Below are 27,776 nucleotides of genomic sequence, written 5' to 3' on the forward strand. Positions count from 1 at the left end.
GCGAAATATTGCCAAGCAGTCGTGTGTGTACAGGGAGTATCGCAGGGGGCTAAGTCCGCAGCCTTGCGGGGCCCCGGTATTGAGGACTATCGTGGAGGAGATGTTGTTGTTTCCTTACTGATTGTCAGTAATGGGTCAGGAAGTCGAGGATCCAGTTCCAGAGAGAGGAGCCAAGTCCTAAGTTTTGATATGAGCTTGGCTGGGAGGACTGAAGCTGGATTCCACTGAATCATCAGCATGTGGAGTGAAGCTCCTGGTCGAGAAACACAAGAAAAACCCTGAAGTCATTGAAGAAACAATTTGCTGCAGCAATGGGGAGATATTAAGATTTCACTCGAAGGAAGGATAGACCACGGTGGGCAGAATCACCTTCCTCGTCTGTAATTACCTGGCAATTATTTTTGGTTCCTGTGTAAGTTTGCAAGATGTCAATTTTAAGGTTTGGGAATCGCAGATTACCTGAAATAGGCAGGCGAGAACTTACTCGTGATTTTGAGGTGGTTTATTATTTTATGAAGAAGCAAGTTTCGATATGATGTATCAGCTAAATAAATAGGAAAAACACACAACTGTGTGACAGGTGGGAGCTGTTTACTAATCCCCGATCCCAGAGGATGAGCAGACAGATGGTCATAGAGTGTGTTGTTCTTTGTAGCTTGTGGCAGGAATGGAGCGTTAGCTAACTCTTCCGCAGTTTCCTCCATCTCTCCTCGTCCATCTGGAGAAAGCTACAAGGACTGTCCCCTGCCTCCAAACAGCTGTTAATAGAGGAGCTGGTAGTTTAACCCTGTGTAAAGCACAATGTTTATAACTTCCTGACCAATGGAATACAGGGCAGCTACCCAAGATGTCAGGGTGGTCACCGCCCCTGCCCTCCCCCACCTGCCCATCACTTCTGCTTGAGGTTGTCATTTTGTTCACCTCATGCTGGGGGTCATTGGTTAGATATTTGTATAGATTAGCGGATACGACACACTGTTCTATCAAACCAGCTTTGCTGACATGGAAGCATGAACCAAGAGAGCACGACATGTCTCGCGACTGTTTCTGTATTTTGTCAGAGAGAGAAAGTAAACATTGGGCGAGATTCTCCGCTCTCCGAAGCAGAAATCGCGTTTGCCGTTCGGACGGAGAATCCCCGTTGGCGCCGATATCGGGGGGGGGACACTGCTTCTGCGATGCTCCGCCCCTTCCAAAATGGTGTACTCTCAGAGTAGGCCGCAAGCCTTCGGGGCGGCCTCAGGACGTTACCTGAGGCCCTCCCACCCCCCCCCCCCCACCCCAATGCTCCGTCCCCGATGGGCCGAGTTCCCGACGGCGTCGGTCGCGTGGTATTTTTTTATCGGGAACTCGGTGTGGCGGCTGCGAACTAAGCCGCCACACTCGGGGGAGGGGAGACGATCCGCGGGCAGCCAGGGCTTTGGCGGGGGGCACTGGTGGGGGGGTGGGTGGTCCGGGGGTGGCGAGCCTGGCTAAAGGGGGTCACTATTTGGCAGGCCGGCTTCGCACGTGGCCGGCGCCGTGCAACATGGCGCCGGGGGCTCTACCCGGCGTGCCTGCTAGCCCCCCCATCAGACGGAGGATCGGTGGCTGTGTTGCGTTGTTTATTCGGTCGTAAAAGGCCACCATTCCCACGCCGGCATCAGCGCTTCGTCTCAGGCTCGGAGAATCCAGCTGCTGAGGTGTCTTCCTGCTCTGCCGACTAATTCGATAAGAATTCTAGTCTTATCCTGAAAAGTACAATTTATTTAGGGTCCCGTTTCTTACAATGGGACTAACTTCGGGCAAATGTTCGTAAATACAGATATTGACTGTATTTCATTTCTGTCATTGTCTCAGTGAGAATATTGTGGAATTGATCTTTTTGATGATTGATCTGACAAACCTGGTACCCTTATCCAGCACAGAAGAGGCAGAGTGTGAACGAGTCTCTGTGATTAATACATTAGAAAGCATCTTATCAGCTACTCAATGACACTTAGGGCGGGAGTCCGCCCGGGGACTGAGTCACTGGATTTCTCCAATATCCGTAGCTCGCCCGGGCGGGGCGGACACCCCCCACACACATGGGCACTACCCCCCCCCCCCTCCAAGTGAGGATTCCTCGCTATGGGGTCCCTGTGGGTCCCCCCCCTTCAGGACCCCCCAAGCCCCATTGCAGCACCCCCTCCTTTCCAGGACCCCCACCCAACTTCCCAAAGGCCCCTTCTTACCTGCCCTGTACTCCCCCACCCTTCAAACCCCATCCACCCATATTTAATGGACATGACTCCCCCCCCCCCCCAGCCCTAGACCGTGCCACCCTGGCACTTGAGCACCCTTGCACTGACACCCAGGCAGTGCTCTTGCTGGCTTGGCAGTGCCACCCACGCACCTTGGCAGTGGCAGGGGTGGCTGTGCCAAGATGCCAGCTGGACAGTGCAAAGGTGCCCATATTCCCGGGGGAGGCGTGGGGGTAGGGAGAGGGGGGGGGGGTCTTGCACTTACCCTGACCACCCAGGGGTCTCCAATGGCCCAGGAGACCCCCCTGGGTTCCGTTCCGCCAGGTCCCCGTTTGTGTGGACCAGCACTGACCGGATCCCGGCTGCAGCTTCCCTGGGGAGGCCGGAGAATTAACGGAGGTCAGCGAATCCCGGGCAGGTAGGTGGGTTTCCGAACTACTTCATCATTTGGTCCCGCACATTTGGGGTGGAGTTCCGAATCCGACGATTGGCGGGACTTTGGTGAATCCCGCGATGTACAGGCTGTCGGGTGGCTTGCTGCAGCCCTGGGATTCTGCGGCCATGTTGTACTCTCGCTTGATCTGAGTCATCGCCGCACTACAAGTTACAGGAACGGCTCCAGCGACTGTCACACGGACACATCCAGCAGCTGCCGGGAAGAAGGTTAACAAAGCTCGGCCCAGAGAGCCAGTCACCCCACCACGGTCACTGGGCCACAGCTCAGCCCCCTGGTTGTTCAAGCTGCACCGTGAGGGGAAAGATCAGGGGAACATGTTCCTGAACCAACCCGTGTGGTTGTCTAAAGCCCTGGCCATGCTGAGCAAGCCTCCCCGTGGATAGTGGGACAGACAGTCCCGAGGGGCTGATCACTGAGGACTGGGCTTTGCTGCGGGTAACACTCCCCTCGTCTTCACTCAACATCTGCTGCAACATCTGGGGCTGGGAAATCTCATGTGTGACGAGACAAATGGGCGGTGGGAAGAAGGTTTCTGGGAGCAGGATGGGGCCCTGAGTAACTGGCAGGAGGGTCGGGAATGTCCTCGGGATGGAACATAGTAGAAATCTGTTTCTCTATTCCCCTCTCTGTCTCTATCTCAGAAAAAGCTGGTGTCCTGTCTGGACACTTTGCTTTACATGTTTCTGAAAGGATGCACAAGGTCAGTTGTTGTTATTCTGAAAAAATAATGTACAGATTACAAGAGTATTATTTTCAGGAGGGATTAGGTGGGATACGGAATCCTTGTGGTTATAAAGTTTCACATGGGTCTGTGGAGTAGGAGTATCATAGAATCAATAGAATTTAGAGTGCAGAAGGAGGCCATTCGGCCCATCGAGTCTGTACCGGCCCTTGGGAAAGAGCACCCTACACAAGCACACACCTCCACCCTATCGCCGTAACCCAGTAATCCTAATCAACCTTTTGGACACTAAGGGGCAATTTATCATGGCCAATCCACCTAACCTGCACATCTTTGGACTGTGGGAGGAAACCGGAGCACCCGGAGGAAACCCACGCACACACGGGAGAACATGCAGGCTCTGCACAGACAGTGACCCAAGCCGGGAATCGAACCTGGGACCCTGGAGCTGTGAAGCAACTGTGCTAACCACTGTGCTAACCCAGAGTAGAGCGATTGGGACCACAGCACTAACTTTCTGACAACTGAATCCATTGAAAAGCTGTGGTGTGGAGATGCCGGCGTTGGACTGGGGTGGGCTCAGTAAGAAGTCTGACACCAGGTGAGAGTCCAACAGCCCGATAGTGGCGGTCTTCGGGGTTTCAGAACAGCCAGATCTATTCCTGGGGAGGAGGGCGGACGCCCTTGCCTTTGCCTCCCTGATCGCCCGCCGTAGAATCCTGTTTGGCTGGCGGTCAGCAGCACCGCCCAGAGCTGCGGACTGGCTGTCCGACCTCTCGGAATCTCTCCAAATGGAGAAAATCAAATTTGCCATCCGAGGGTCGGACGACGGCTTCCACAGAACGTGGGAGCCATTCATGCAACTGTTCCGGGACCTATTTGTGGCCAATGTACAAGAGGAAGAATAGTCGGGGGAAGGTAGCGGGAGGGGGGGGGGGCTACAGGCTCGGTACGGGGGTTCGATGGCTAGCTAAGGCCCAAAACCAAACTAAATAAACATGTTGAGGGGGGGGGGGGGGGGGGGCGCGGGCGCAGTTACTACTACGAAGATGCTTACCTGTAAATATGTATGTTAATTTTTGCGTGTTTGTTTGTTTTTTTTTTTGTTCTTTTTCTCTCCTAACAATTTGTAATTTGTTCAATATAAAATATGAAAACTGAATAAAAACATTTATAAAAAAAAAAAAGTGAGAGTCCAACAGGTTTGTTTCCAATCACTAACTTTCGGAACGCAGCTCCTTCATCAGGTGAATGGGAAAAACTGGTGTGATGGACGGAGAAATTCCCACTGAGCAGTCGTGGTGTTGTCCTCTGATGCTGGGTCTGTGGTACATGTAGTGATCTTTACTTGGGTATGTACAGAAAGGCCTGATGGGTAATGGAATGACCACTAGGGGAAGCACTGGCGTGTATAAAAAGGGGAAGCAAGCAGCTGGGCAGATCGGACCGTGAGGAGAACAAGATGCAGAGATTTAGCCCAGGGCTGCTAGTCTTCTCAGGCCTAGTTGTAGTGTATAGAAAAGTTGTAACCTTTCTACTAGTACAGTTCTTAAAGTAAGAACTCACGCAGTTACTTAAGTTGTGTTGCTCAATAAACCTTCTGTAAAACTTCTGGATGATTTTGAGCCTTCTTCCAAAGCCTCCACTGTAACTGAGTTGTGTAGCACAGATTACCAGCCCGACAGGTAACAAAACAGTACATTGTGGAGATTCTGTCTGATCACTGATCTCGAATCCTTGATGCTGACTCTGGATCCTCTTTGTGAATTCAATTGAACGGTGAAGTGAAAATATGTTTCACATTATCGAAGGTCACTGGGTCTCATGGATAACTCATGTCAGCTTCCCCCCTATCCCAACCCCCTTTCCTGGCAAGGGAGATACAATCTGAGGGAGAATGACTGCAGTGTGTACAGTTTGATTAAAAACCTTGGGGTTGAATTTCCATGGGGAGATTCTCTGGACTGTCCACTGCATTTAGTGGGAACCTGCAGCGACCCCAGAGAAATGGTGTAAATGGCACCGACAGGATTTCCACTGCTCGTCCACCGCAGTTCCAGCCAATTCTGGACACCTCACTTTGGGAAGGATGTCAAGGCTGAAGGGATGGTGCAAGGGGAGATTTCCCAGAATGGAATCAGGGATGAGGGTCTTCAGTTATGCGGAATGGCTCCCAAAATGACGATTGAGAGGTTTATGGATTTAAAGGGACAGGTCAGGAGGAGCTGGACAATATGTTTCAGTTTGCGTTTCCCACAAAGTAAAACACAGTTTGACCATCCATGCCTGGGGCAGCTTTGAGACAGAAGTTAATGAAGGAGAGCAGCAGGCTGCCAGTCACTCACAGGGCAAAATCCCCACCTCGTCCCATCCTCTCTCCACCCACCCCCACCACCAACAGACCTTCACTCTCATCGCCTGGGTTCAATTATTCCCAGAGAATAATCAGCTCTGAAAAAGAGTCATATAGAATTGTAACATTAACTCTCTTTCTCTCCCCACAGATGCTGCCAGATCGGATTCGTTTTCCCAGCATTTTCTGTTTCTATTTCGGATTTCCAGCGCCTGCATTATTTTCCCTCAATTATTCCCTGTTGGTCCCTCTCACCATGTTTATTCTTAATTCTGCTTTGGCTTTGTCTCCAGGTCTCAAAGTGGGTGGTAACTAGAGCAGTAAATAACATTAATTCCTTCAGGATTGCAGTGAACGTCATGAGGGAGTTACTGAACTGAATGTGTTCAGCAGCAGAGCAGGAACATTGTAACGAAAAGTGGTTTGAATCAGGAAGTGCTGAGTGTGAACATGGCTTCCAGACAACAAGAGGAAAGTTGGACCGAGGATGCAATTTGTCCCATTTGTCTTGATTTCTTCACTGATCCGGTTTCACTGGAGTGTGGACACAACTTCTGCCGCTCCTGTATCACCCAGTGTTGGGAAAAGAAGGAGAGAATCTCCTGCCCGGAATGTCGACAGGTGTTTCTCGATAGAAACCTCAGAGTTAATCGGGTCTTAGCGAATCTGGCTGAGAAAGCTCGAAAATTAAAGCTGAATGGGAAAGAGAAGGAAAGTAAACTTCACTGTGAGGAACATCAGGAAGAACTGAAGATGTTTTGTGAAAATGACAAGAAATTGATCTGTGTGATTTGTAGAGATTCACGGGAACATAGAGAACACCGCTTCATCCCGATTAAAGAAGCTGTTGAAATCTACAAGGTAAAAGGGAACAGATTTGATCCCCTGATTATCTGATCACATTTTCAGAATCTAACACTTTTATTTTCTGATTTTCTCTCCCAATCCCAGGATGGGGTGAAATCTTCCTTAGATTCTCTCACACAGAAGAAATTGACGGTTCTAGAAATGGAGCAGCAGCAGAAACAGAAGATTTCCCAAATTAGGGTAAAGTCTCCCTGTGCTGAGCTTCCAAATTTAATTCATTATTTTGTTGTTTTTATGACAGGAACATATTATTTTTAATGTTTCTTCTTATAGATACAGTCGATTAGCCTACAGATCCACATCACATCCGAGTTCACTAAAATGCACCAGATTCTCACTGAGAAAGAGCAGCGTTTCATCCGAGATCTCAGGGAAGAAGAGGAAAGAATTCTGAAAACAATGGAGGAAAATCTTTGTGAAATTCAGGAGAATTTAAACTCTATTCAGGAGAAACTCTCAAAGTTGGAAAAACAGTTGGAACAAAAAGACGGAGTGAGATTTCTGAAGGTGAGGGATTATATTTCAGTTTAGTTCAGTGAAAGTTCACAGTCACAACATGATCCACACGAGCCTCCTCCCATCCTACTTCATTTCCCTGTCAATATATCCTTCTGTTCCTTTCTCCCTCATGTGTTTATCCAGATTCTCCTCAACCGTATCTGTGTCTCTCACTCAATGGGAGGAATTTAATGTCCATTTACTTTAATGCTGTAAGGTGGCGTTTAATCAGTGGAGATGGGGTGGGAGGGGGACCAGGTGGATGGGGGCCCTGCCTCCTTCCCACTTCTGTCCTGATTGAGACTGTGGAGATTGTGGGAATACTTGTCAATAATTTCCCTGATACCACACAATCTGTTCCTTTAAGGGGGTAATCAATTCAACTTGTGTGCCTCATTCGCACTCTCAATGGTATTCACCCAACAGTGGGCAGGGCACTCTCGATGCTGGAAGCCCAAAGTTTTGTTGGTGCTGCAGTTCGCCGTTCAGGGAATCCCTTCTTCAATAGTGCTCAGTGCTTGATTGAGAGTCCTGACCTCACAAGGCCAGGGAGTGGGACACAGAGGGCCAGCAACCATCTGCTGGCCTCCAGCTCCTGTGACCCCATCCCCCCAGCCTGTGATCTCCTCCCTTCATCACTTACCTGTGACCTGGGCCCCTCTCCCGAACCCGGGCCTCTGGTAGTTGCCGTACCAACAACAGCCACTGCCTCCCAGGTGAGGCTGTTTCGGAATAAAGAGCTACTAGCCTGTGATTGGCCAGCAGCTCTCAAGGATGGGGCTTGTGCCCTCGTGTTCCCTGATCCAGAGGTGGCAGTGGTCTGGTGGTAATGTCACTGGGCTGGTAATTCAGTGTCCCAGGCTAACGCCATGGTTTATAAGTTCAAATCGCACCATTGCTGGTGGGGGTCTGGGGGGTGGAAGACGTGGCCGGTGTTCGGGGGCTGATGTCAACCCACTCGTGCGGCCCACTGGAGGTCGTTGGAACGTCTTACGGCATTGGAATGTGGTCCTCCTGGTAACGGTGCCTGAACTGACGGCCTCTGCCATTGCCTCCCAGGCAGCGCTGGCTGACCTGTGGCCGACCCTCGGACCCTCTTGGGGCAACAGGGTGTCCCATCTCGACTCCACTGCGTCCAGTAATCTGGCCAAATCGGCATCTCCGAAGTGTGGAGCAGGTCTACGCGGTGGCATAGCTGCAAGATGCCTGGAGTGTGTTCGGAGGGAGGGGTTTATGTGCTGCTCCCCCTTGTTAGCAGGAAGCTGGCTGGACAGCCATTTCTGCCACAAAGCCGGCGGTGGGTCATTTCCAGCCTTAATTGAAGTTCAATACCAGTCTTGCTGGGTCAGTCGTTGCGAAGCACTCGGCAAGTCGCACTCATTACCGCACTTAGTGCTTCTCCCGTTCGATCTCGCCCCCAAATTGTGCACAATACTCCAGGTGTGGTCTCACACAGGCCCTGTCCGGCTGCAGTAACGCATCCTTGCTCCTGTACTGGATCTGCGTGTTTGCTTTTCATGACCGATGTACAAAGACCCACTTTGAACTTCAACATTTCCCAATGAATCATAATTTAAGTAATACTCTGTTATTCTGTTTTTCCTTTCAAAGTGGATAACTTCCTATTTATCAACGTTATACTGCATCTGCCATGTATTTGTCCAACTTGTCTAAATCACCTCGAAGCCTCTTAACATCCTCCTCGCCACTCACATTCCCACCAAGCTTTATGTCGTCAACAAACTGGGGGGCAACACGGTAGCATAGTGGTTAGCACTACGGCTTCACAGCTCCAGGGTCCCAGGTTCGATTCCCAGCTTGGCTCACTGTCTGTGCGGAGTCTGCACGTTCTCCCCGTGTGTGCGTGGGTTTCCTCCGGGTGCTCCGGTTTCCTCCCACAAGTCCAAAGATGTGCGGGTTAGGTGGATTGACCACGCTAAATTGCCCTTAGTGTCCAAAAAGGTTAGGTGGGGTTACTGGGTATAGGGTAGAGGTGTGGGCTTAAGTAGGGTGCTCTTTCCAAGGGCCAGTGGAGACTCGATGGGCCAAATGGCCTCCTTCTGCACTGTAAATTCTATGATTCTTTGCTACTAATAGAAACATAGGAAGTAGGTGTAGGGGTAGGCCATTCAGCCCTTCTAGCCTGCCCCTCCATTCAATATTATCATTGCTGATCATGCAAATTCAGTATCCCACTCCGGCTTTCTCTCCAGACCCCTTGATTCCCTTCAGCCGCAATGGCCACGTCCAGCTCCATCTTGAATATATCCAATGAACTGTCCCCAACAGCTTTCTGTGGGAGAGAATTCCACAAGTTCACAACTCTCTGAGGGAAGTTGCACATGTGGTTCAGGTGAAAATGAAAATGAAAATTCCCTGACTTGTTTTCACTTTTCAATTGCATAGTGCAAAGGTCCGTCGTTCCCGTCGCTAGTTTGTTACATTTTTGGTCCTCCTACGTTTCAAGATCAATCAGTATGGCAGTCACCATTGTTTGGATAATACTTGTATTTGAGGTAATATGGTACGGCTCCTGTACGACAGGTACGGGGGTAGATCCCTGCCTGCTGGCTCCGCCCAGTAGGCGGAGTATAAATGTGAGTGCACACCGAGCTGCTGCCATTTCTGGTAGCAGCTGCAGGAGGCAACACATCTCTGCTTAATAAAGCCTCGATTACTCTCTACCCTCGTCTCGTCGTAATTGATAGTGCATTAATCAGTACACAGGTAGACACAAGGGGAGATTGACAGCGTAACTTACCTTTATTGGCTTGGGTTGTCAAACCAAAAGAAAACATCAACCCTGCAATCCCATGGTGCACCGGCTTGCAAATTACGGCAAGCCAAGCAAGACATGCAACACATCAGAAATGTCATTTCTGCTTTCTGGATATAGACAGTCCGTCTCTGTCAACTCAGATTTGTGTTTTGTTTATTTCAGGAGGAAGCATCTGGGAAGAGGAGGTAGGACATGAACTTTACTGAAACTCAGGGCAAGTTGGTAAAATTACTCAGCAAAGTGTTTGTGGTCAATTTATAATCAACTCTTTAATATTTACAGGATTAGCGATGAGGGTAAAAAGCTGTCACTAGCAGATGGTGTCCTGTCCATCGGAAAATTCAACAGCCCTTTCCCATTACCAGTGTGGAGAGAAATGCTGGATGTCATTAACCCTGGTAAAACTCAGATAAGTTCCTCTGTCCTGATTTATATCTGAGAGCTTGAATCATTGCACACATACATATCAAAGCCAGTCGGTATTATTTCATGGAATTGCTAGGATTTAGCTCGCTGGGTGGCGAGCTGGTGAAATCCCATGCTGCCACTTTTTAGGAAGGACCACCACATCAAGTTGCCACTCCACGACTAGAAAGTCACAGCCCACTTTCTATGGCAGCAGTGGGTCTTTACTGGGATCAAGGATCTTGGGAGCGAACTTCCCAACACAAAGAGCTGCTGGCCAGTCAGAGGCTAGTATCTCAATTGAACGGCAGCATCATCAGGGAGGTGGTGGCTGCTGCTACCACACCCGCCCAAGGTTGAAGAGTCACAGGTGGACCCAGGGCACAAGTGAGGGATGGCAGAATGGCGTTTGTGAGATTGAAATCGCAGGTTTCAATCTCGGTAACAAGGGAAGAAGGGGTTAGTACTAAGCAGGCCCCTTCCTCCCAATGGAAATAGGGTGAGCTTTGACAAAGAGTCATCAGACTCGAAACGTTAGCTCATTTCTCTCCCTACAGATGCTGCCAGACGCTGAGATTTTCCAGCATTGTCCCTTTCCTTTCAGATTCCAGCATCCGCAGTCATTTGCTTTTATAGGGTGATTATTGGTTTCTCGTCACGCGACGGCGAGATCCCGATTTGCTGACTGAACGGGCTGGTTGCATTGCAAACTGGAGCAGTTCTCGTTTTCCAGCTGGCCCGGAGTCCTGAGCTGCCTCCCCCAGCCCAATACTGGACGGCCCCCAGAAACCACCCCCCCCCCCCCCACAACACCCACATCCGGCAACCCCAACCCAATCGCACGCACGCAAAAAATGCCAACTTGCATTTCTTGGCAGTGCCAACCTGGCAGTACCCTGGCACCACCCTGCCAAAAGGGCATGCAGCTGGGGGTCCTCCGATCCCCTGGGAGACCCCCACGAGTGCTGTTCCGTCATGTCCCCGGAGTGTGCAGATTCCCGAGTTACCTGAGGCTTTGGGATTCAACCCCTTCACCCCAGAGACCTGGGGCAAGCTGGACGTTTTCATCGTTCTCTGTTCTTCACATTCGGACCAATCATCTGACCTGTCACCCATCTTCGTGCAGTCATGGGGCAGCTCGGTGGCTCAGTGGGTTAGCCCTGCTGCCTCACGGAGCCGAGGTCCCAGGTTTGATCCCGGCTCTGGGTCACTGTCCGTGTGGAGTTTGCACATTCTCCCCGTGTCTGCGTGGGTTTCGCTCCCACAACCCTAAGATGTGCAGGCTGGGTGGATTGGCCACGCTAAATTGCCCCTTAATTGGGAAAAATGAATTGGGTATTCTAAATTTTTTTTTTTAAATCTTTGTGCAGTAATATTCTTTTCCCTTAAATTTAGTCATGTTTGTTAGGTGAATTGGACATTCTGAATTCTCCCTCTGTGTACCTGAACAGGTGCCGGAATGTGGTGACTAGGGGATATTGACAGTAACTTCATTGCAGTGTTAATGTAAGCCTACTTGTGACACTAATAAAGATTATTATTATTACTGGTGCTTATTTTGTTAACCATGAATGGTGAGGTCCTACCGTTTGAATTTTTCTTTATAGTCGGAACTCTGAAATATCCCTTTAAAGTTGTGTCATTTACTTTCTATTGACCTACCCCGTAGCCTAGTAGCCCAATTCACTTCAGCTGGTTTAGCTTTCATGCCCACATAGTTGCCATTGTTTAAGTTTAAACCGACATTAGAGTGAGGCGAGCTGTCTCGCTCCAACATACAAATTTGGGAAATGGTGGATCCGCCCATTGTGGGCGGGATTCACATCACAACATGTTGCGCGATTGCGTTGAATCCCGCGAGGCCTTGCGAGCCAGGTAGATCCCGGAGCGGGGCCTTCCGGCTTTCAACTGCCACGCTACGCCAAGCTGCTTTTCCGGCCCAGCGTGGCCATTTGATTGCCACCATCCTTTCCACGCCCACCTTGTCAATGCCATTCAGGATCTTACATACTTTAATCAAGTCTCTCCTCACTCCTCTAAACCCCAGCGTAAACACGCCCCCGTCTGTCCAACCTTTCCTCATCATACAACATGCTGATTCTAGATATCAATTTAATAATCCTCAACTGAACCATCTCCAATGCATTAAATAAGGAGACCAAAACTGCACACAGTATTCCAGATGTTTTCTTACCAACGTCTTGTATAACTGAAGCATCAAATACTTGCTTAATTGCTCTCTTAATGCCGGGAGGTGATGGCATCCTGGCATTGTCACTGGACGAGTAATCCATGGAGCCAGGGCAAGAACTGCGGATCTTGGTTCGAATCCCACCACGGCAGATGGTGACATTGGAAGTCAATAAAAATCTGCAATTAAAAGTCTAAAGATGACCATGAAACCGTTGTTGTAAAAACTCACCTGGTTCACTAATGTTCTTTCGGGAAGGAAATCTGACACCCTGACCTGGTCTGACCCACATGTGACTCCAGACCCACAGCAATGTGGCTGACTCTCAAATGTTAGGGATGGTTAATAAATCTCGGCCCACCCACCGTCCTCCCTTTAGAGTTTTTCTTTATAGTCGGAATTCTGAAATATCCCTTTAAAGTTCTATCATTTACTCGACTGATCCACCCCGCAGCCTGGTATCCCAATTCACTTCAGCTACCTTAGCTTTCATGCCCACATAGTTGCCATTATTTCAGTTTAAAATACTAGTCTTAGACCCACTCTTCTCCCTTTCCAGCTGGATGTAAAATCCAATCATATTGTGGTCACTGCTTGCGAGGTGTGCCTTTACTCTGAGGTCAGTAATTAATCCTGTCCATTCCACAATACTAAGTCTAATATAACCTACTGTCAGGTTACTCTAAAAAACTATCTCAAAAGCATTCTATGAACCCCTCGTCCAGGCTACTACTGCAAGTTCTATATACCCACTTTCTATGTAGATTAAAGTCACCCATGTTTATTGCTTCTTTATCTCAAGCACCCAATGTTGCTTCTTATGTAATTTGTACCACCTTGCCCCTGGCATGGACCTGACAGCCTGCCAGCCCCCTTGCCCTGAGAGCGGATCCAAATCCATCCCCATCGAGCACAGCTGAAGCCCTACCCCCTGCCCCGCCAAGCAGATATGACACCATTCCCCACCCCACAACCAGCGAGGACCCAACACCCTCCCCTCCCCCACCACCACCGCACGACACCCACATCCCCCCCCCTCCGTGGACCCAACACCCTCTCCCTCCTCCAACGCCCCCCCCCCGTTCCCCAGTGAGTCACTCCCCCAAATTCCCAGAAATTCTTTCCCCCTCGAACTTCATTGAGTCTCTTACCTGATTCCTAGCCTGTTGCCCCTCCTCGATCCCCCTGCTATACTCCCTGCTGATGTTACGACTGGACAGTCGGGTCCCAGAATGGAACCTTGCCTCGATAGGCCGCATCTTCTATGTTTTATTTTGAGATGTGAATGAACAGAGTCACAGGATGACTCATTAACTTTTAACAAAAGAATCAAACATTTATTAAACATGAAAAGATTGACGATAAAACAATCCTCCTTCACCCACCTATATCTTCACAGATTTTAAGGATAACACAAATGACAAAATATACCGTGAACTATAATGTTCTCAGAAAGTACACAGTCCATGTAAACCAACAGGCCAACTGTGATCAGACACACCACACTCTGAAATCAAGAGACAGATGCTACCCCATCCAACCAGTCACAGTGGAACATTTGAGTTCTACACGAGTGTTTCCAAACACTCAAAAATACGCCTCAGAACCTTGTCCCAAACAATGGGCTGGATTCTCTGCTGTCCGGATGCTCCGTTTTGCCGGCAGCCTGGGGGGTTTTCCCCGAAGGCGTGGGGCTGCCCCACAATGGGGGAACCACATTGACCGGCCGACGAAGCGGAGCATCCCGCCGGCGTGCCGAACCATAAATCTGGCGGGAGGGAGAATCCAGCCCATGGCAGTCCCTCAGATGTATTCACCAGGCATCCACTTCCAAGATTTAAATCTCTCCTTTCAATGTTCTTCTGCTCTGGATTGCCATGTACTTCACCACAATCTCTCAGTTACCCAGCCATACCAACAGAACAATACCGATTCACAGGCTGCATTAAGATGTCCACAAACTTTTGATTTACCCCTGAAGTCTGGTTTCCCACTTTAAATCTGGATCTGCAGCTATGTTTTAACTCCGAGCATTTCCTTTGCCTTTTAGTTGAATTGGCCTGAGCAAGGCCTGGTTCAACCTCTGTCCTGTAACTTCAATCTTCATTGGACTTCTCTTTCACTCGCTGGTTTCTAGAACGATCTGTTATTTAGCTTCAGGGATTTGTTCTCTGCCCTTTACTCCATTGTCCTGTCTCCTTGCCGGCAGTTTCTATGGGAGCTACTTTCTTATCAGTTCCAACTGAAGTGCACCGACTTATGCATTTCAATGTGGGCCCTTGGTTGCTAAGCAACAGCCTGGTGTTTCTTTGAACTCTTCGTTTTCACATTGTAAACCCTTTAATTGTAATGCAGACACAGTTTTAAACAAAATTATAACCCAGAGACATTGCAGGCACCTTTGTTTAACATGAAGCTAACTGAAGTTTTAACTCTTTCTTACACAGAAAAACATAATTAAAATTGCTCAAAACAATACCCTGGGCAGGGCTCCCCGTTTCAGAGGCTAAGTGACAGTTCAAACGGAGAAGTTGTGGGTGTTTTACACCGGCAAGATCAGCGCCGAACCCTCACTGATTGTGGGACCGGTGAGGGGCTAGCAGCCGCTCCATGTAACCTGCCGATACAGATGCAGAATGGTCCCGGGTCCGTGGTGCACATGTGCACGGCAGCGGCTGCGCCGTACAACAAGGCGCCGGCCGTGCGCCGGACCCAGCCTGGCAAAAACTGCCCCCCCTGTAAAGCCCCCCACCTCCACCGCTCTCCGAAGACCCCCTTGCCAGCAGAACTACTCCCCCCCCCCAACTGGTCACAGTCCTCAGCTCCCACGCCAGGTTTACGAAAAGTAAGAGGACACGTGTCCCACGCCGTCGGTAAGTGGGCCCATCAGGGGAGGGTCTCATGTGACAACCTGAGGCCGTTCCGACGGCGTGCGGTATACTCAGTGAGTGCTCCGTTTCTGAGTGGACGGATCATCGGAAAAAAGCGTCGCACCCGATTTCGCTGTAAAAATGGATTCTCCGGCCAATCGCTGAACGCGATTTCAGCGTCGGCGATCAGAGAATCCTGCCCCTTGTTTTTACTACTCACAAATACAAATTTCGATGACTTGAAACTATCTTTGCTTCATGACACTCTAGTGAATCTCTCCCCGATCCCTATTCTCTCTCCCGATGCCCAGTGAGTCTTTCTCCCATCCCCAGCAGGTCTGTATGTCGATCCCCCCAGTGATCTGTCCCATGAACCCCAACGAGTCTCTTCCCCAATTCCCAGTAAGTCTTGCCCCCAATCTCCGGTGAGGCTTTCTAATTCTTTGTTTTTTCTTCCAGTCTCTGTGACCCTTGATATAGATACAGCGAACCCCTTACTTGAAGTATCTGAGGATCTGAAGAGTTTGAGATGGACCCGGACCCAAAGGAACCTCCCTGACACCGGGAAGAGGTTTAAAGACTGTCCCTGTGCGCTGGGATCAGAGGGATTCACATCGGGGAGATATTACTGGGAGGTGGAGGTGACGGGGAATCGGGGCTGGAGACTGGGAGTAGCTGCAGAGTCTGTGGAGAGGGAGGGGTGGATCAGTCTGAGTCCAGCGACTGGATTCTGGACTGAGAGGAGTGGGGATCAGTTTTATATCATCTCCTCTTCTCGATCCTCTCTCCCTGTCGGTCAGATCCCCGGGAAGGTGGGAGTTTATCTCAGTTATGAGTCTGGGACAGTTTCATTTTACAACGTGGACACCAAGTCCCATCTCCACACCTTCACTGGGAATAAATTCACTGAGAAACTTTATCCTTTCTTCTGGACTTGGAATGAAAACCAGTTTCTGAGAATCTGCTCCGGTTCTGATCCGGATCGGGAAAAGCAGCAGGACCTCGGGGTGGTCACATCTCCCTGACATCACAATGACTTGACCTGGTGATTAGGATCCAGGACAGAGGTCAAGGGTCAGAAACCGCCATTGACAAAAGGTTGTCACGAATTGTGTCATTTAATTTCCAAATTGTAAAATCCCAATCAGACTGTAAATAAAAACAAGTCAAATAGAAATGTCAGAGGATTAAAATAAAAAGTCAATTAAATATCTTGTCTCTCCTTCCTTCATTTATTCCCTGCTTCAGTCAGTCAAACCATCCAGTCTTATCCTACATCGCTTCCCCTGTTCCCCAGTTTGTAGCTGGGATTTCTTCTGCATTTCCGCTTCTCACTCGACATCCAGAACGTGAAAGCCTGAGAGGGAAATATTGAAGAGTGACTGTGATGTTTTCAAGCAATACTGCCTGCCGGTGAAATGTCACATGATCTGTGGCGACACGAGCAGAGCTTTTGCGCGGGTTTTGGGGAGCTGACCATCTTGCCATGTGGAACAACACCTCAGAATAAGTCCTGCACGAGGTTTTCATGAATTGAGATGTGGCACCTCTACTTCTTTTTCTTTGCGGCAAACAACAAAAATATCAAAGAGAAAATGGCGACGAGAATTTTGGGCCATGAACAACCGATCCACAAGGATTTGGGGCCATAATCAATCACAGATAAAGCTTTGCAATAAAGAAAACCTTTGATGAGAACTCGGGCCGGAAACAATCATCTAAAACTGCTCAGACTTTGGGAGTAAACCGATTGATCGCGACCACGGTGAGTGCAAAAAGGATAAAACAAAAAGGGGGGCGGGACGCAGCTGTGAGTAACTGCCGCACATCTCTGGGCACGAAAACTAAGTTTCAGGCGTACTCACTATTTGTAGTGGGTAGAAGCCGAGGAGAGTGCGCACATGGCACTGTAAGCAGGCTGTGGGAACGGGAACCTGAAAGGCTGCTGACTCTGCAATCTACTGCTCGTGGAAGCCGATAATCTAGGCAAGGGAAGAATTAGTTTGCTTGCAGGCTGGATTCCCGGCTTTGGGTAACAAAATGAAATGCAGAAAGCTGAAGGAGTGCAGACCAGGGAACTGGGATCCGAATGACGGTGGGACAAAAATGGACGCATTTGATGAGAATTATGAGACATGGAATTCTTATGAAGAAAGGTTCCAGTTGTACCTTGTGGAAAAATCAGACACCGGAAAGCCTGCGGGTTGTGACTTTCCACAGCTCGGTTGGGCGAGAATCATTCATGTTGTTGCAAAATCCAATCCACCCAGCGAAACCTAAAAAGACCGACAAAGAGTTAATGACTTGGAAGGACATTACTCTTCCCGTCTGCTGTTGAAAGCTTCTACTTCCATCGTCTGGCTCAAGAGGAAGGGAAAGGCATTTTGGAATTCATCGCAACACCGGGTCAATTGGCAAAGTGCTCTGAATTTGGTCAAACATTTGGTGACACACTTCGAGACAGATTGGTCTTGGAATCAGAAATGAAGCCATCCAAAGGAAGCTGTTGACTGAAGGTGCGTTAACCCCAAATCTGCTGTGAAACTGCTACTTCCATGAAATGTGCTGCGAAAGAAGCTTTGCTGATTGGCGTCTGAGCAAACATTCACAAGATGGAGGCTGCCGACAGCAAGAATGTGGGAAATCTACCTCGTCGTCGCTGCACTCAAGTGGGACATTTAGGGAGAGAATGTTGGAATAAGGAGAATAAACGCAAAAGCTGCAGTAAAGTAGGGCACGCCGCCAAGGCAAGTTGCTCACACTAACCTTCATCAGCACAAAGGAACTACAGCAAGAAAAATACAGCCAAGTTTGTTAGTCGAGTTTCCCAATTCAGTGACGGAACTAAAGACTCACTGAGAGACAATGGCCGTGTTTCTCCATTCACAGCAGGCCCCACCACTGCTGCCAGTGAGAACAGAGAATTTGGCCATCAGCCAAAACTCCGTTCACTGCATCAGGACTGGAGAATCCTGTCAGGGTGAACAAAGGGAGAGTCGCGGCCTTTGCGTCAAGTCAGCTTCAAGATATCAAGCTTGGTGTCTTGCCAGTACAAGATGATCAGGAACACTTTTGGGTTGACCCAAAGCTTGATGGAAGTACATCAAGATGGAAGTGGGCACAGGTGTTGCAGTATCACTAATACTTGAGACAATATGCAGTCAGAAGCTAAAACATCTCCCTTTCCAACCATCAGATGTTGTCTGAAGGATTTACACAGAAGAGGTTGTACTACTAAAGGGATGCATTATGGTGAACGTGGAAGTTAACGGTCAAAAAGCAGAGTCGCCTCTCCACGTTGTCCAAGGGAACCTTCCAGACTTGTTCAGTAGATCATGGCTGACGAAGATAAAACTCAACTGGGCCGTCGTGAACCGACCAGTTGATTCAAAGAATGACCTGCAGCATGTTCCGAGTGATGGTCGACGCACACTCAAAATGGCCAGCAGTCGCAATCACGAAATCCGCGACGGCCGAACAAACCATAGAGGGACGAGATGAGGTCTTCACAAGGTTTGGTAGACCGGAGCAGGTTGTAAGTGATTAGGGAATTCAACTTTTGTCAAAAGAGTTTGAAGATTACTTAAAGGGGATTGATATTCAATGTTTCAAATCTGCTCCATCGCACCCTGCTACAAACAGGTTGGCCAAATGATTTGTGCAATCGTTCAAACACACAGTAAAGGCATTAAGAGATCAAGGCCCGTTACCAAGACGTGTCAACAACTTTCTAATGTGTGATGAATGTAGGAAATTGTATTATGTGTCTCTTGCAGTAATGCTATTGAAATAACTGAGGTCAAGGTATCCAGATTATATGTCTGCTGAAGCTGTGATTAAGGGGTTAACAGCAAGGCAGGCTGTGATTTCGCTCATGGGAGGGGCTGGTCTGTGTTTATTTTAGTTTTGTTTTCAGCCCTGCCCTGTTTCTGTTTTCAGTTTCGTTTTCGAGTTCTGCTCTGGGTTCTGAGCAAATGAGTTGTTTCTCAGACTGACTTCTGAAAGCTTCTCTCCAAGGACTGTATGAATAAATCTGTAAGCCACAAAGTATTAACTTTGTCAATAAGTGGCATTTGACCTAGATGTGGATTTTGCTTAATTGAAAGTAGATGGGAACGTAAGCTCAAAGACCTTTATTTTTTTCAAAGAACTGTTTAACTGAAAAGCTGTTGGTGTTTCTCGCTCGTTTTCCGAATATAAATTGGGGATCTGGTCCAGTAACGTAACAAATGACGTCTAGAAATTCCGCACATGCAACACGCCAAGTTCACCGGCGATGCTACACTTCCAGATGGAATTGTGAATGCAATTCAACATCGGGACACTATCTGATACTTTGAAATTTGTCAGATGTCTACAACAAGCATTAATTACTGGGAGAGAGCAAAAGTTAAAGAGTAGAGTCGTCAACCGTGAAGAGTGAATATTATCTCGGAGCTGTACAACGAGTGAAAAATGGACACCAGCTCTCATCCAGGCAGGTCCGATATCTTACACGGTCCAGACGGATGATGAAAAAGTTTGGCAACGTCGTGCTTATTAGCTTCCCGAAGTGAATGTACTGAGTCTTCACCACAGATATTCACGTCGGATTGTATGGACAATGATACGTCAGATCCGAGATCTAGGACAGTGGAAATTCCTGAATCCGTCACTGCAGAATCTTCAGTACCAACAGAGACGGACAGAGTTAGTTTCTCAAGAAGTAGCAACAAGTGAGCAGGAAAACACTTCTGTGATCCCAAAGAGCCAAATTCATAAATATTGAATACTACTTAAAAGAGACAGACATTCCCCAAAGAGACCGTCTTACTCATAAGTATGAATAACATAAGGGTGCAAGGAATATTTCCTTGGGTCTGTTGTGAAAGTGTTGAAAAGAAAAAGTCATTTGCACTAAAGGAGTAAAGGGGAGGGGTATTATGTATTCAAGTAACACAACCTGCTGATGGAACATTACGTGATACGCAGCGACGTCAATGTGGCGCTCGTGTGGGTTCTGGGTCGTTCACCAGCTTACCATGTAGAAACAACATCTCTTAATGAACCCTGCACTTAGATTTTACCAATTTAGAGCATGGCACCTCGACATTCTTTCTCTTTGCAGCAAACAACAAATATATAACAGAGACAATGCTGCATTTCCATGGTGTTTGGGAATTTGCATGTTTCCCTCTTTAACTCCCTCACTTTGAGCTGACCCCTCCCCCAGAATTCATGCTGAGAGTCTCTCTCTCCACACTCCCTCTCAGTTTAATACTGACACATTCCTTCCTCACTCCCTAAAGGACCAATCCCAGGATCTGGCCCTTTCCCTCTCTGCTCCTCTCACACCCATTTCCCACTATCCTTGGAAGCAAGTGGTCATATTAGCGAGAGGCAGCATGGTTCGTGAAGGGGAGGTCGTGTCTCACTAACTTGATAGGAGTTTTTCGAGGGGGTCACAAAGATGACCTTCATTAAATGTTTTTAAGGTAAAGATAGATAGTTTTTTGTAGAATAAAGGGATTAAGGGTTATGGTGTTCGGGCCGGAAAGTGGAGCTGAGTCCACAAAAGATCAGCCATGATCTCATTGAATGGTGGAGCAGGCTCGAGGGGCCAGATGGCCTACTCCTGATCCTAGTTTTTATGATTGATGCACGTACGTAAGTGGATGTTGTCTACATGGACTTCAATAAGGCCTTTGACAAGGTCCCTCATGGTAGACTGGTACAAAAGATGAAGTCACACAGGATCAGGGGTGAGCTGGCAAGATGGATACAGAACTGGCTTGGTCAAAGAAGGCAGAGTAGCAATAGAAGGGTGCTTTTCTGAATGGAGGGCTGTGACTAGTGGTGTTCCGCAGGGATCAGTGCTGGGACCTTTGCCGTTCGTAGTATATATAAATGATTTGGAGGAAAATGTAACTGGTCTGATTAGTAAGTTTGCGGACGACACAAAGGTTGGTGGAATTGCGGATAGCGATGAGGACTATCAGAGGATACAGCAGGATTTAGATCGTTTGGAGACTTGGGCGGCAAGATGGTAGATGGAGTTTAATCCGGACAAATGTGAGCTAATGCATTTTGGAAGGTCTAATACAGGTAGGAAATATACAGTGAATGGTAGAACCCTCAAGAGTATTGACAGTCAGAGAGATCTTGGTGTACAGATCTACAGGTCACTGAAAGGGGCAACACAGGTGGAGAAGGTAGTCAAGGCATACGGCATGCTTGCCTTCATTGGCCGGGGCATTGAGTATAAGAATTGGCAAGTCATGTTGCAGCTGGATAGAACCTTAGTTCGGCCACACTTGGAGTATAGTTTTCAATTCTGGTCGCCACACTGCCGGAAGGATGTGGAAGCTTTAGAGAGGCTGCAGAACAGATTTACCAAGATGTTGCCTGGTATGGAGGGCATTAGTTATGAGGAGAGGTTGAATAAACTCGGTTTGTTCTCATTGGAACGAAGGAGGTTGAGGGGCGACCTGATAGAGGTCTACAAAATTATGAGGGGCATAGACAGAGTGGATAGTCAGAGGCTTTTCCCCAGGGTGGAGGGGCCAATTACTAGGGGGCATAGGTTTAAGGTGCGAGGGGCAAGGTTTAGAGGAGATGTACGAGGCAAGTGTTTTACACAGAGGGCAGTGGGTGCCTGGAACTCGCTGCCGGAGGAGGTGGTGGAAGCAGGGACGATAGTGACATTTAAGGGGCATCTGGACAAATACATGAATAGGATGGGAATAGAGGGATACGGACCCCGGAAGTGTAGATAGTTTCGATGGGCAGCATTGTCAACGCAGGCTTGGAGGGTCGAAGGGCCTGTTCCTGTGCTGTACTTTTTTTTGTTCTTTTCCCTTCATTGCACTGATGACTATCTCCGGAACATCCCCATCTCCACCCCCATCGAGCTCATTCCCAGTGCCTTATCCCGGCCGCTATCATCTCCAGACCTGATAACTCCAACACTTTCCTCATTGATCTCCCATGTTCGATCAAACTGATAGGATCACCCTGGCAGACAGAGCAGAGATGCTCAAAGCTGTTCCCCAATCATTATCTCCGGTCAATGTTCCTGAAATGTAATCGGAGACTCGGATTGTTCGATATTTTTCTAATATTCTTCAGGGAAATGTGTGCATCCGGCAACAGCTCCATCCTCGCCCGTCCTCATCACTCCCACTGTCACTGGTATAAAAAACAGGTTAATATTGTATTGTGAAAATGAGAACATTCCTCAGGTATTCAGCAGCTCACATCATGAGTAACGACAAATACACAAATTCACTCTCTTCAAGGATATGGAGAGTTTGGAAATCTTGGTTTCAAAGAACAGAAATTGCACATTTACTGCAGTGCTGGGTGCAAAACACACGGCTGATCCCCTAACGCCTGTTTCGTGACCAGTGAAAATGCAGCTCAGAGGGTTGAACTTTCCCTTGCAGTTCATTGCAGTGCCGATTTCAGCCAGAAGATGGTGATGTCGAGCTGTACAAAGATCAGTAAAGTTTTGTAGCGCAGTATCGCCACCTGCTGCTGGATACCTGGTACTGGCAGGAATACCAAAAACACAAAATGCTCAAACACTCGCTGATCAGACAATTCAGGCAGGACCTTTCTTCACAGCCGAAAGAGAATTGGATCAGAAACAAAGGAGATAACTTCCAACTGTGGGCTATGCGCTCCATTGTGAAGAAGAGGCGTCTACTCTCGCTCTGAGACAGCAATGGGTTTAAACATGGTGACCGAGCGCATGACAACGTTCTCCTTCATTCAACTCGTTCCATCTCTAAATCTAAGATTCGAAATGAAATTCTCAGAAATTCCGAGCAACATCACAATTTCTTCACCCATTCCAACATGGAGTGTGGGAATTTTCCTCGCAAGGTTTCCAATAGGCTTGTTGAGCTGTGCAGGTAGCTGGCCAGTGGGAGGGAGAATTGGGATCTCTTTCCAGAGCCGACGACTATATTAAACCTTCGAAATTATGGGAAAGTGTTCGACAGACAGATTCAATTTCTGACTGAGGCCTCTTCAGCTCTCCTTGTTTTTGGCAGTCACATCGACAACGGGATCAGTGGCTTTCTTACTCATCTGCAGAAACTCTAACAAATCTGTTTGTAATTTTATCCGGTAAGGATATGGCTGATGGAAACGAGAAACCGCATGAAGAGGTTGTGAAGAGGAATAACATTTTAACATGAGGTGGGCAGCACAGTAGCACAAGTGGATAGCTTCACAGCGCCAGGTTCGATTCCCCGCTGGGTCACTGTCTGTGCGGAGTCTGCACGTTCGCCCCGTGTCTGCGTGGGTTTCTTCCGGGTGCTCCGGTTTCCACCCACAAGTCCAAAGACGTGCAGGGTAGGTGGATTGGCCATGCTAAATTGCCCTTAGTGACCAAAAAAAAGGGTTATTGGGTTACGGGGATAGGGTGGAAGTGAGGGTTTAAGTGGGTCGGTGCAGACTCGATGGGCCGAATGGCCTCCTTCTGCACTGTATGCTGGGTTAGCACGGTTATCCCGGTGCACATTGAAAGGAAAAAGCCAAAAATTAGCCTTCGGCAGTTTGAGGTACTCGCAACTGTTGAATCCCAAACCACCGCAAAGAGATGGCAGTAATTGCAAAGAAAATTAGGGTTAAAGTGGGCGAGCAAAGTTCAGAAAGTCAAAGGAAATCAATAAATCCTTCGTTCCATTGGAGCTGAGGGAATTGAGAACTTCAAGGGGGTGAAGATGACTTTTCAGAGTGATCTCTGGCTAAAGCCTTCGTAACTATATCATGGGAGTGTCCCTTTAAGAATGTTTTTTGTCTTATCACATGGCTTCAGTGATGTCATTGTGTGGGTGGAGCTGGGCTGTGGCTTTGTGAGTTTTTACTTTCATTTTGAGTTTTTGGACTGGTTTGAACTGCACAGGATGAAAGCAGTGTCTTTCTCTATCTTCCATTTAAAAGCTTTTCCAGACTGCTTGGTAACCTAAAAGAGATCATTGCTTCTGGAAGGAATTCAAAACTGCTGGTTGAAAAGTGGAGTTTCAGTAACAATAGTATTAGTCTAGTCAAGTGAGAATACAGTGTTCTGGGCCACGCCTTTGAAAAAGGGTTTCTAGTTCTAATTGGATTTTGTCATTGAATTGGAACAGTTAAGGGGGAATTCGTTAAGGATTATACATAGATCGCTGAAGCTGTGTGGGGTCTTTATGTTTGTAATTGATAAAATTTCTTGCTGTATGTGTTATACAAATGTTAACTAAACTCTGACAATAAAGCTTGCTTTTGATTAAAACTATCTGAGAAGTCCATTGAATAACATCTGAAAAAAAGGCCCTTGTGCTCAGCCTGGCCAAATTCAACATAAAGGTTGTAGGTCAGGTGGACTCCAATATACACTTTGGAGTTATTAAACCCTGGCCCATAACAACTAGAAAAGGAGACGTCTATAAACGAGTATCTTAAGCTGAAGGAGAAGCAGAGTGAACTTGGCAATGAGCAGCACAGGTGAGATGTAATGGCTAATGTGTTAGCGTCCATTACAGCTCTGACAGACAGAGCAGCAGACGCAGGATGTTCAGATTGGATTTCAGTTCCTGAGAAACACTCTCTGTGCGAAAAATCTCAGGAAGTGTCTGCAGACCAGAGAAAAATCACCACAGCAACTTGGAGACTGCTGCAAGGATTGGAGCATTTCCTGTGAGAAATTGGGCTGATCTCTGAAACATGGATCAAGCAGAAAAATCAGAACAAGGTAGAAGAATGCATTGTGCAACGGTTACCCTGCACAATTGATGATCTGATGTTGCATGGGTTCCCTCTGGAGCTTGTCTATGGAGACTGTTTCCAACATATCTTCACAGTGGGCCACTGCTGTACTCAAGGGAGTCAAACACAAGATTGAGAGAGAGTATTTACACTGATGGTATTGGGCGTGCAGAGTACAATGTTTCTGAGCACCTTGCTCGGTTTGTAATTTGCTGTGAACAGTGACCGCTGCACCCTTCGGGGCTTCATGCAGTTCATTAACACTACAGGAGATCTGCAGATGGAGCGAGGCTGTGGGTACATCATGGTGATCGACACTGTGAGACTGTCGAATAGCGATGAGAGCGATGAACATGACCACAAACTCGCCAGCTTAGTGATCTGACGAAGCGATGCAACCTTGGTAAACGTGACCATGGAAAGATGTGCTGCAGATAGTGGCCCATGCATTCATATGAATGGGAAAAGTGGGGAAAATCCAAGTTTGTTACTTTACCCACCAGCAGGAAAAACTCTTCACTGGCTGGAGTCAAACCTAACACAAAGGAAGATGGTTGTGGTGGTTGGAGGTCAGTCATCTTAGTCCTGGGACATCACCATAGGAGTTCCTCAGGGTAATGTCCGGGGTCCAAACATCTTCAGCTGCTTCATCAATGACCTTCCTTCCATCAGAAGGTCAGATGTGGAGATGTTCGCTGATGACTGCAGAACGTTCAGCTGTAGCCACCTGGGATGGCCACTTCCAGAATACAAAATGGACGCTCGCAACGAATACAGGGAACTGTGGACAATGCTAGAAAACAAGCAGGCACAGAGCCTGAATGTATATTTGGGAAACAGCTCCCAGACGGAATTGAAACTATGGGTCGATCAGCATATTGATGGCCCACCTCCGGGAACAAAGGAAAGACACTCAAGTAACCAACACTATTGCAGACATCCCGGCGCCAGTTCCCCAACCGAAAAGCACAAACAAAGCCGGGCTAACGGCCACCAAAGACACGCCCAGCCATCAGGGCACCCACCCCTTTATTGGTCAAGATCGATAACAGTGATCGAGAACCGGCCCAATTAATTGGGACCAAGTTTAAGGCCCGTCTAAAAGCACGTGAAGCCCCTCCAGGTATAAGAAGGAACCCCCACGAGAGATTCGCTCTCTTAGACTTGGCTCTCAAAGCGGAGAGACCCGTCCACCAGCATCACCAGAAGCAAATAAGTTCAAGGTCAACGCTCGCTACCAGACGGACAACCTTAGCTGTTCTCCTGTTCCACCTTCGCACCCAACAACCTCAGATCCGAACAACGGCCATTGTTCCTCTGACTGAGTAGGTACCCGAAGCTAAGTATAGGCGTTAGCGTTAGAGGTAGTTTAGTTTGTAGTACTGTTGTGCATGAGTAGATCTTACTGTGTGTGTAATAAATAGTATTGACTTTGAACTAACTAACTGGTGTATTGGCTCTTTGATCGGTATTCGGGTTTGAACCTTGTGGCGGTGTCAAGAGATACCTGGCGACTCTAAAGCAAACATAATTAGGATTGAGAAAGGCGACCATATTGACCGCCACATTTACAACCAGAGAAACAGAGCAACACAGCACCATTCACAAATCCTCAGAAACTGAAGCAATCCACGTGAAAATGCAGCAAGACCTGGACAATATCCAGGCTTGGGTGGTCAAGTGTCACGTAACATTCCTGTCACAGAAGTGCCAGGCAATGACCATTTCCAATGAGAGAGAATCAAACCATTGCCCCATGCCATTCAATGGCATTACCATCACTGAATCCCCCACTATCAACATCCAGAGGGTTACCATTGATCAGAAACTGAACTGAACTAACCATATAAATACTCTGGCTACAAGAGCAGGTCAGAGACTGGGAATCCTGCGGCGAGTAACTCACCTTGTGACTCGCAAAAGCCAGACCACCACCTACAAGGCACAAGTCAGGAGTGAGATGGAAAAGTCTCCACTTGCCTGGATGAGCTCAGCTCCAACACTCAAGAAGCTCCACACGCTCCAGGACAAAGCAGCCCCGCTTGATTGGCGTCCCTTCCACAAACATTCACTCCCTCCACCTCCGATGGACAGTGTCAGCCGTGTGCACCATCGACAAGATTCACTGCAGGAACTCACCGAGGTTCCTCAGGTAGCACCTTCCAAACCCATGGCCACCACTGTGATGATCTGCATAAAGCAATTCTCTACATAATATTGTACACGACCTCCGACCAGCAGTTGGCAGTGTAAGTCTACCATGCGGCTCTGGGTGTAAGTCGTGCGAGTGGATAGACGGATTTTGCAGTAGCTCAAGAATAGTTAGGTAGTTAGTAGTTTGTAACATATTTATTCCAGTTATCTTTACCATGCATTTATTTTATAATAGATTATTTTAACTAGTCAAGAACTAGATGTTCTTCTGTGCATCATTCACACCAGCCTAGCAGAAGAACATGACATGGTACAGAGAGTGAAGATCGACTAAGAACAAGAAGATTCTGCGAAGACCCGAACAATTTAAATTTAAAGATAACTTCGAAGAAAACTATTTTTTTCTACTAACCTCGTAAGCTACTGACAACTAGTACTCAATGCACCGTAAAACTTCGAAGCCCAGGATGGAAGGTCTGAAGGCACCTCAACAACTTTGGATTACGTAAGGTAGATGAAAATTGGCGGGTGTTAAAACAGCAGTTCAAACTCTATGTTGCAGC

The 27,776-nt window shown here is 47.9% G+C and overlaps 1 protein-coding gene across 1 annotated transcript in view; it reads left to right on the forward strand.

Annotated features, from left to right (window-relative positions):
• Positions 1–5,848: 5,848 nt before the first annotated feature.
• The window catches only part of LOC119975833 (zinc-binding protein A33-like), an 87,545-nt gene continuing 65,617 nt past the window's right edge, over positions 5,849–27,776 (forward strand). The window contains exons 1-5 of the mRNA XM_038815712.1: positions 5,849–6,575; positions 6,666–6,761; positions 6,855–7,088; positions 10,021–10,043; positions 10,141–10,256. Of these exons, the coding sequence (XP_038671640.1) occupies positions 6,165–6,575; positions 6,666–6,761; positions 6,855–7,088; positions 10,021–10,043; positions 10,141–10,256 (880 nt within the window). The 5' untranslated portion in view covers positions 5,849–6,164. The remainder of the gene's footprint in view (positions 6,576–6,665; positions 6,762–6,854; positions 7,089–10,020; positions 10,044–10,140; positions 10,257–27,776) is intronic.

Source organism: Scyliorhinus canicula, chromosome 13, assembly GCF_902713615.1.
Source record: "Scyliorhinus canicula chromosome 13, sScyCan1.1, whole genome shotgun sequence".
In the NCBI taxonomy this organism is placed as follows: Eukaryota; Metazoa; Chordata; class Chondrichthyes; order Carcharhiniformes; family Scyliorhinidae; genus Scyliorhinus; species Scyliorhinus canicula.